This window comes from Onychostruthus taczanowskii, unplaced genomic scaffold (genome assembly GCF_017590055.1).
Source record: "Onychostruthus taczanowskii isolate IOZ18803 unplaced genomic scaffold, ASM1759005v1 scaffold76, whole genome shotgun sequence".
NCBI classification, from domain to species: Eukaryota; Metazoa; Chordata; class Aves; order Passeriformes; family Passeridae; genus Onychostruthus; species Onychostruthus taczanowskii.
Window position 1 is genome coordinate 1,602,630 of NW_024505450.1, and position 9,912 is coordinate 1,612,541.

The 9,912-nt window shown below is 40.8% G+C and overlaps 1 protein-coding gene across 1 annotated transcript; it reads right to left on the reverse strand.

Moving 5' to 3' along the window:
- Nucleotides 1–2,158: 2,158 nt before the first annotated feature.
- On the reverse strand, nt 2,159–9,565 carry OLFML1 (olfactomedin like 1). Its single transcript, XM_041423257.1, has 3 exons — nt 9,237–9,565; nt 6,637–6,925; nt 2,159–3,620 (listed from the first exon to the last, which is right to left on the reverse strand). Exons 1-3 carry the CDS (start codon nt 9,360–9,362, stop codon nt 2,842–2,844), a joined length of 1,194 nt encoding a protein of 397 aa, XP_041279191.1. The 5' UTR covers nt 9,363–9,565; the 3' UTR covers nt 2,159–2,841.
- Between the last annotated feature and the right edge of the window lie 347 nt (nt 9,566–9,912).

Below are 9,912 nucleotides of genomic sequence, written 5' to 3' on the forward strand. Positions count from 1 at the left end.
ATCATCTACCTGAACTGGAAGTCAATGCCCTCTTTCATGCAGTCTTGTCATGGCTGTCTCCTGCCTCCTGACAGTCCTTTGTCCTTGCCTTTTGGAGGCTGCTGTCTTGGAGCAGATTATTCAGTTCAGATATTTGTCATTCTTTCCTTTCTCTTTCTGAACAGACAGTCCTTGGTGTTTTTTTGCCCTTTGTCATGCGGGAGTTAACCAAATGTCTCTTCTGACTTTCTCAAAAATATCTGCTTGTGTGCTATCAGTTATGAAAATTAATGAAATCATATATATTTCAGAGATTACTAGGAAGCTGGAGGAGAATGCCTGACACCTTTTTCTTACAAGAATGTTCACTGATCAGCAGAGCAGACCATATTCACAGATGTGACTCCCTCACCTGTCACCGGTGCTGGAAGCCCAGAGATGCTGCAGCCCACAAAATTCCTGTGCTACCCAAACCCACAGCCTGTTTCCCAGCTTATTCCCTGCTTCAGGACCAGTGGCCTGGTCTGTGTTGTTCTCCAGGAAGAGTGTGAGCAATGCTGAAGTGATATAAGTTGTTTTTGTCTTTGTTACAGCCAAGGTAAAATGTAGGCAGTGAAATTCCCGGATGAGCACAGGAATGGGGCACAAAAATATCTGTGGGGATTGAGAAAAACAAAAGTAGCTCCAAAGTTAATCTTAGAACTATAAAACAGAGCAAGAGTGAACCTCAGACTGAAAAGTGCTCCCCCTTCTTCACCTCCAGGGACTGTGCTCAGTGCCCCCCACAGACTCCTCGTGTGGTGCTGGCACAGTGGCCCCAAGGATGCCAGCTCCTGTCCTGCCCTGTCCTTGGGGCTCCATGCAGAGGACATGGGGTGTCCTCACGCTCCTGGCACAGAGCCAGGGCGTGGGGAAGCAGGGCCCCGGCAGGGTTTGACAATGAGCAGTTGTTTTACAGAGTGCTGGGAGCTCTTGTGCAGGCTGGCTGTGCCTCGCTTTGTTGCTGATGGGATGTCTTGGTGCTCCACTCCCTCTTGGGCTTTAATTCATCATGAAGTTTGGATTTTCAGGGCAGCAAGGCTCAGAGAAGACCCTGCCTGAACTTTTGAGGATTGCACATTGAAATCTTTCTATAGAATAATGACATGGGCTTCCTCTGCTCTGTGATAGTGTGGCCCAAAGCACATCCCAAGAAAACCTTTTCTAAAAAGCATATTCAATCCCTATTTACACCCATTTAAAGACTATTTCTTAAAAGAAAGTTACACATCTTTCCCAGTAAAAGCTCTCACAGAGGTGGCTGATACCACTTTTCATTTCCATGTTTGTGATTTTACAGAGGAGGGATAAAAGGCCAAATATTGCCTTTAAGCCAGGAAAGCAGTGCCACCCACCTCCCTTGCAGCCTGAGGGTGTCTGTGGCTGTGCACCCCGAGTCTGCTGTGACACAGGAGCACTGCTCCAGTCACCAACCCTGCTGACTATGACAAAGCTCCTTCTGCTGAAGGCAGAGTGTCACTGCTGCAGCCCAGCAGTCTATACATGCCTAATTGTACTCTGGAACTCCTTCTCAAATCATTCCCTGATGTCTGGCTCTTCTCTGGAAGCTATTTTTAAACAGAACAACAGCTCTCTCAGAGTAATGAACAAAATGGGTTTTCTGTTGCAACAGCTGTGGATTGCTTTTCAAGTACCATTATTTGTGGTTTTTCAGAGGGGATTTTTTTTGTGTGTGTGTGTTTGTTTGTTTGCTATTAGACATGCAGCTGTCATTAAAATACAGTCTATACCTGTATTTCACACTAAAAGCTTTTTTTTTAAACAAAACATTATCTAATATTTTTAACATTATTTTTTAAAAACAAAAATACCTGGACAAGTCCAGGACTGAGCAGTGCCATGCCCTCACCTGCACTGTTGTGCTCATCTGAGCCACCTTTTCCTGGAGGTGGAGGATAGGATGAGAAAGATTCTGCTATAATCAATGGAAATGACTTGAAACATTGGGGAAAATGCCTCACAAGTGCATGCTGAAAGAGAATTAATGAGAAAAACACCAAAGAGTGAGATGTAAAACCTTTAAAAGTAGTATGAGATACAGAAGAGTTCACCTAGGAATATTCCTTCTGACACACAAACAGTGATGTGCTCAAAAAATAGTGAGAAATGGTGACTTGAAGCTGAAAAAAGTGAATACTTGGCTGCAGCTAATGTACTGGCAGGATCCACGTGGTCTGTACAGCTATATGGATAAGAAGTGTAGAATTTTCATGGAAGTGCTCTAGAAGTTCAATGAATAGGAGTAGCCTTGATGCAATGTATGAGAGTTCTATGTTAAATTTAAACCATGTTTGTGGGGCTGTATATTCCTACACTTTGTGGTAAAATAAACCTCTCCTGTTAAAACCAATATCTAATTTCTCTGGGAGCATGTGATTTTATATAGCTTACTAGAAGGCTTTCTATAGTGATCTTCAGAGTAGTGAAGGTTGTCAAACTGTGTTTTGGACAGGAAAGATTTCTGATTTGATTTCCATGGCATTGAAACAGAAAACATAGTTTCATTGGAAGAGAACGTGTCAGAAATGGGCTATATATTTTTTTTCAATTAACCTTAGACTTTAATTTGGAGGCGGGGGGGATGGGTTGTGCATGTGTGGTGTGTAGTCATCATGTAATTAATTCAGTCTTCACATCTTCTTTATTGGGCATTAAGATTACTGGGGTACATAAATCTTAAGTTATGTAAAATGGATGAAAGTTGTAACAGCTGGGAATAATGTAGTTTTAATACACATTAAAAGGCTGTGTTGACCTGGGACTGGTGGCTTTTATGTCTGCTTGAAAAAGCTGCTAAAGGTTTTAAACTTTCTGCTCTGTGTGGAGTTTGTAAATGATCTGGGATCCATCACCCCAAGCGAAGAGCTGCTTTTCTTTAGGATTGTAGTGTACGGTGGAGTGGCCACCCTGGCGTTTTGGGAAATGCAGTCCTGGGTTTGTGTGAGCATTCAGAGCACCCAAAACATCATAGACACACTGGATGCGGGAGGAGCCCCCAGAAGGAGAGTTGTAGACCACGTGGAGGGTGTTGCAGGCCATGAAAGCTGCCTCAGCATCCCGGCTGCTGCAGGGCGTGTCCCAGCTGTGCTCCACGGCCATGGCTGCGGGGTTGATTTTGGTGAGGACGATGTTCCCCCCGGTCTCTGGCTCTGCATGGAGGGCCCACAGCCCCTGCTCGTCGAGAGCCAGGTCTATTTTTGTCTGTGGGGAGAGCTGGTAGGCAGGAATCCTCCCAGCCCCTGGCAGCAGCATCTGGTCAGCTACGCTTCTTCTCTGGATGTTGAATTTCACGATCTCGTTCAAGGAGCCGTGTCTGTGGTAGAAGAGGAAGCCCTGATAGATGACGTGGCCAGTTCCTTCCCAGGGCAGTGGCAAGGGGACCCTGCGAGCTTTCAGAGTCTGATTGTTTTCCATGAAAGCCATGATATTGGCAAATTCCAAAATCACATTATTTACAGAGCCACTTAATAAATAAATCTTCCCGTGCTTTTTGCCAGGATCTTTCATCCAAGAGCCATGCTTCCCTCCAGTCTTCTTAACTACCTTCAGGGACCTAATACCTGCAAGCATGTGGTCACAACCTGCAAGGAAATAACAAAAGACAAAAAATTAGAATATCTGTAAATTTTCTAGTTTCCTTTCTTTGAATTACTTAGTTTCCTTTTAATTCATCTCTGAGGCCTGAGTCAATATATCAGTAAAGGTGTCAGCAGTGTGGCTATGGTAAGTAGTGCTGAAAATAGTTTTATGTGATATTTGAATAATTCTATAATGTATTTGAATATAAAATACCAATATAATAATATATAATGTATCATAGATAACATATAATAAATATAGAATATATATTATATAATATATAATAATATATTCTATAATGATTATACACTAATATATAATATGTAATAATATATAATACATTTGAATAATATAATTCTATTATTATTATATATTCCTGCTAAGAAAATTGTAGTATCTTCATCTACCTGTAGAGTGTTGGGTTTTGTTCTATTACACCAGTGTTGTCCAAAACATTTGGATATTTGTGTGTCTCAGAGGAGCATCGTTAGTGACTTTGTGATTATTCTTGTCTGTCCTTTTACAGGCTGTAATTTTTACTTCAGAGAACTGACTTCTGGTTTAGATCAACACAGTAAAGTAATCAGATTTATTTCTTGTTGGAGGCATACAGATTAAAATCCATTATCCACATGTATAGTATTTTTGTTTCAGGACTGGTCTTATTCTCAAATATCCTTTTTTATGCATTTATAGTATAAATAGAAACAAAAAGAGATCAGCATAACTGAAAGCCAAAAATCTGGGCTATCTTCCCTTTCACCTTCCCAACACCTGCACACAAAGGAACAAGACGAGAAAACAGATCACACAGCCAGGCGTGTGCGTGCACTGAGGTGGCCTTGGAAGGAGCTGGTGTGGTGTCTGTGTGCCAGGAGTGTGGCTGGTGGAACCACCCAGCTCTTCACCTCACTGGAGGGTTAAAACTGGCCTCAAGTCACAGCTCTGGCTTCTTCACCTTCTGTGCATACTCTGCAGGGACCTTTCAGACCAGAAAGCACCAAGCCTGGGAGGACTCAGGCATTCAGACTCTGAGATCTTTATCAAGCAGCAATCTTCCCAGGAAAAAAAACGATTGCAAAGCGTATTAACAAGCTTGTTTACCAAAGGCACTCATAAATTACAGGGCGCAGCATTTGAAGTTGGAAGAATTGCTTTCAGAGGAGTGCAGCCATTTCAGTAAACAGGACAAACAAAGCTCTAAGGCAGGAAGTTCTGGCAGCAGATGAAATGGAGAAAGCAAAACCAGCCCCCCTGTTTGGCCTGATACGAACCTATTGAAGTCAGTGGCAAGGCTCCAGTTGCCTGTAGAAAGCAATCTTTATGTAATTTGTGTGCACTGATACCCTCTAATCAAAGCTTTTGGATATTGCTGCTACAAAGTGGATTTTTTTTTTTTCTTCCCTGGGAGTCCTCACTCTGGAAGTGCCTTCCCTGAGCAAGCCAGAACAGCTCTCTCAAATCTAACATTTATTGATTAGATAGATTAAAAAAATTTAAAGCTGCTGAATCAAAAACTCTAGGCAGACATAGCAGTATCTTCCTCTGCAGGGGAAATTACCAGATTTTTGTCTGATTGTTGTTTTCTGTGCGAATTTGACCCAAACCCAGTAACAAAGCTGGACTCAAAAACCCTCTTTTCTAGGGTTTTTTAAGAGACTCAGCAAAAATAATCATAGAGTCTGGTTAAGACATGACAGCATAGAAGCAGAGCTGCTATTTTCTAGAGTTGAGGATCTTCCTACTTTTTCTAAGTGCTGTAAAATCTGCACAGGGAATAGTTTGACATCAAATTCAATGGGAAAAGCATCTGACTAGTACTGACAGTAGGGAACAAATTGAAAATAAAGTTACCACGAGCTGCTACAATAAAGTTAAAAGTAATAATTTTCACCAAAGAAAAATGGAAAGTAATTTTTTCCCCTCTGAAACTCTCAGAGAGATACAATTTTCAAAGTGCCTTAACCACAGTCAATTTAAAAATTCCCGATTTTTTTTCCTCTCTGAAAAAAATGCCCAATGTTCAAAAGTTCTCTAAATGGAAAACAGAACTATTGATATTCAGAGCACTGAATTGTGGAGTATAAGGAGAGCTCAGAAGCAGAATAGGTGATTGCTTCTGTAAGCATCTGCCTTGATACTGATTTGCTTGAAAAGTCTAAGGAAGAAATTGTAAATTTATGTGTAAAATTAAATCAGCCTAATTTTGCTGAAGTCAGTGGAATTGTATTTGCTAAGGTTCTTTCACTCACTTTTAAAAATTTTCAGTTTATATTTCTTATTATTTACTTTTAATTTCTTACTACTATGAAAAGAAGACAGGCTAAATATGTCTATAATACATAGTTTACATCCACACCACAACTTTTTAAGGTAAAGATAATTATAAAATGTCATTTGTTTAAAAAAAATCATAGATTGTGCATATATTCTTCATGCTGGGTACCGTAGCACTTAATTTTCACATCAGAACTAAACTTTGCTGACAGCCAAGCCAGTGTGCTCTCCTATTAAAGGAGGGGACAAGGAAGGATGACAGAGCACAACAGTAAAGCAGGTAAAAATTGTAGAAGTAAATTAAGTAGTTTAGTAACTCATGAATTTACTTTTGAGTTGAGGTTTTGACCCTGCCTGTCCAAAAAGCAAAGACCACCATTAATTCTTTAGTACAGCTGCAGTACTCAGAATATGTTTTTCTGGGATTTTGCGAGAACACACCTTCAGAGGATTTTACCTTATTTTATAATAAAAAGTAACTTCTAAAGAACTAATTTGATATGCAGTAGAATTTCTGCAAAGTAAATATTTGAACTGTATTTCCTCCCTCCCTCCCTCCCTCCCTCTCCCATACTCTTTTTGCATATACATGGGTTTTATAAGTCTGGTATTTACACAGCCCAAGCCCCTTTGCAATAATCTGTGGTATTCACACAGCTAATGAAAATCTGTTATCCCTGTATCAGCATGCACACGTGGGACTGTCCACACCGAAGTTCTAAAAAAATAAACTGTTCTTACTTGCATTAAGCATGAGTTTAAGTCTCTTTTTTTCTTCTGCCTCTTCCAGCAGCTGCTGTTTCAGCAGGTCCTCGTGCACTTCCACGCAGGCGTTGGAGTCCATGACGGATCCAAAATAGTCGATGTCCCTCTGGGCGTGCTCGACCCTCGTTAGCAAATTCTCCACTTGCCCCTTAAGCTCAGTTTTGTCGGAGCTCAGCCTTGCTAGGCGGGACAGCACTGCCTTGGAGAACTCCTGGAACTCATCCACGTATTCCAGCACATCTTGGCTGCACTTCTCCAGCCTCTTCTTGAGTCAGAACATGGAAGAGAACACATGGACAGACATGGATATTCTGCGTACATCAGGACCTCACTTGTGATTACTTTCACAGCCCTGCAGTTCCCTCCTTCCCAGTGCCCTGCACACACCTATTCCAGCCCAGGGGGCTCTTGCTGGGTGTCTGTGCCAGGAGAACATCTCAGACTGGCACAGACTTCAAAAGTCTGGACAAAAATCCACTTTTTTTTGACTTGACATATATAGTTTCAGGATGATCCCAACACAGTGAATAATGTGCTCTGACTCCATGATTCAGAAGGCTGAACAATTGCTTTATTAAGCTGTACTATATTACACTAATACTATGCTAAAGAGATACTATACTAAAGAATACTACTCTATACTAAAGAAAACCCTGTGTCTGTCTGGAGACAGCCAGGACACAGCTTTGGACCAAGTGGCCAAGGAATCAAAACAACCTTCACCAGTGTCCAATTAACAAATCACTTTGGATAAACAATCTCCATAACACATTCCACATGTGCCAAACTACAGGAGCAGTGGATAGAGATGAGAATTGTTTTCTCTCCTTCTCTCTGAGCTTCTCACTGCCTTCCCCAGGAAAAGTCCTTGGAGAGGTTGTGCTGCTGCTCTCTGTGAAGAGAGCTGTGGCCACAGACGTGGTTACTGACAGACAGATACTCTGTTTTGCTGCCTAAAGAAAGAAAAGTGCTCTGATGGATAACAAAGGGCTCATGATCTCTGATGACTTGCTTTCCATCAACTTTCTGGAACTCCTCCTGTACGACCACTGGTGAAGCAATCTCAAAGAGTTTTCTGCTGGAAATCTATAGCCATGAACATTTCACATAGATACACCTCTTCTGACCAAGCCAGAATCTAGTGTGGCTATTTTTCACCCATTTAAATGTGAAAATGAAAATACTGAAATGCTACAGTTGAGCAAGTTTTGTGCTGTTTCTTTTTTTTTTTTTTTCCCTTCAAATTATTGGGTGTATTAAAAAAAACCCAAACAAACAAAAACAACCCAATGTAAAACAACAACAAAAAACCAAACAACCAAACCCCCCCCCCCCCAAACATAGAAAGCAAAAAAAACCCTATTACTTTACAACTAAATTCAAATTATCAATGTTTTCCAAGGTAAGTAATAAGTTTCTGTTGCAATGCAGCTGCTTCATAGGTGTCCTGAAAATAGTAGCCCAGCTGCCACTTTGGCAAGATGAGGAATTTGAGCAGACCTTTGGTTGGTTTGCATTGTGAGCTGTGCTTTCTGTGCTACCTCCTCTCTCTCCCCTATTTTATGGACTATAAGTTTCCAGAAAGTTACTTAATTGCTTTCTACAAAACCTTTATTTATAATGCTTTCAAGTGCTGTCATCAGTATCTGCCTCACTCTTGGTCCTGTTCCTTTTGTGCCCCTTGCACTAAATGCCACAGGTTATCTCATTTTTAATGGGTGCCAAAGGAACAGAAATTGCCAAGGGAAGTTACTCCTAGCGTGGCAAAGAAAATATAAATCTCCATCTACACAGTGGGAAAAGAATATCAGGTTAATCCTTCTGTGTTGAGAAGATAAGACTAATGAGGGCTCTGTACAAAAAGGGACTTCAAATCAGGCAAGTTAGAGTTTCTCTGTAAGTCTGAAAATGCAAGCCAGGAGCCAGGGACACGTCAATAATTAAAAATAAACAATATATGACCATAACACACCAAAACTGAAGAGGTATTTTGCAGTACTGGTAGCTTTTTACTGTAGAAAAAAAAAAGCAAGAACTGGTGCATTTATACAAGTGATTGAAATTAATTCAAGGAATTGAAAGGACTGCATTTCAGTCTCTCAGATATTAAGGGTTTATTTGAAGTGCAGATACACTGCTGATTTGCATGAATGTATCTTAAACTACCCTTCCAGGTAGGGATAGCTGCACACAGGAAAAATACCTGATAAATTTCTATCTCCTTGCTAATAAATATTTGACAGCACTTCTGCTGGTGGCAATATGTTTATACAGCTCCTTAGGATGGTCTGTGACAGTTCTACATAAACATTTGCATTTTTAGCTAAATTCACTGATGTCATTAAAAAAATACAGATTATAACAGAATAAAAACATAACATTAGAAATTTTATCCTGCAACAAATGATGTGCTAAGTTGGGTTCATTACAGTTAAAGTTTTAGCAACAATTTTGCTCATTCATTGGAAAAAGCTGGAAATTTACCCTCCTGATTTATCATACAGACTGCCCTGGCCTCAGAACATCCACACGTTTTCAAACCTCTTTTGCTGCAGAAGGATTCATCAGGCACATACCTCCAGAGACAGAAAACGCTGGTCAATGTAGCTCAGCAGGGCTGCATCCTGCATCATGTACTGTGCTGCTCCCATGATGCTCATGAGGGATGGAATCAGCAAGAAATGCACTTGTAAGGGTAACATTGCACCAGAAAAATTTGGAGGAAAGTAGTGGATCAGTTCTGTGGGCAATCCCAAATGCTGCCAGTCCAAGATCAAACGCAATTTTCCATCATCTGAAGTGAAAAAATAATACTCAATATTACTAAAAAGTGAAAAATACTGTGGCTGAAAAGATTAAAAGGACTTAAAATGGCTGTTGCATTCTATCATTATTAAGGAAGCAACATTGGGGCAGAGGGACTGAATGTGTTTATTTCTAGGAGCCAGATGACTACTTCTCAGTTTGTGATCCTATGATCAATCCCAGATGTTCAGCACTGAGTCACATCGAGCCTGCATGCCAAATTTTATTAAATACAAATAAAAGTAATTTATTTTCCCCTCCTTTCTCCTCCCATCTGCTTTCCTGTGTGACCAATCCTACAGTGTGTTCTTGGGGCAGGTCAGAGTGGATTCTGACCTGGGTGGGTGGGACACAGGGAGGTCTGGTGCTTGATGTCTGTGCCTGTAAAACCATCTAAAATAACTCATTTCACTTCCACTATTCAGCCTATTTACAGTGGGACGGGAA

Bases quoted from the DNA above. Each gene is read 5' to 3' on its own strand.
- OLFML1 (XM_041423257.1), bottom strand. From the start codon at position 9,362: ATGTTACCCTTACAAGTGCATTTCTTGCTGATTCCATCCCTCATGAGC. The intron at 6,926-9,236 runs GTATGTGCCTGA...TTCTGACTCAAG, and splicing joins AGCGTTTTCTGTCTCTGGAG to AAGAGGCTGGAGAAGTGCAG. The intron at 3,621-6,636 runs GTAAGAACAGTT...ATTTCCTTGCAG, and splicing joins TAAACTCATGCTTAATGCAA to GTTGTGACCACATGCTTGCA.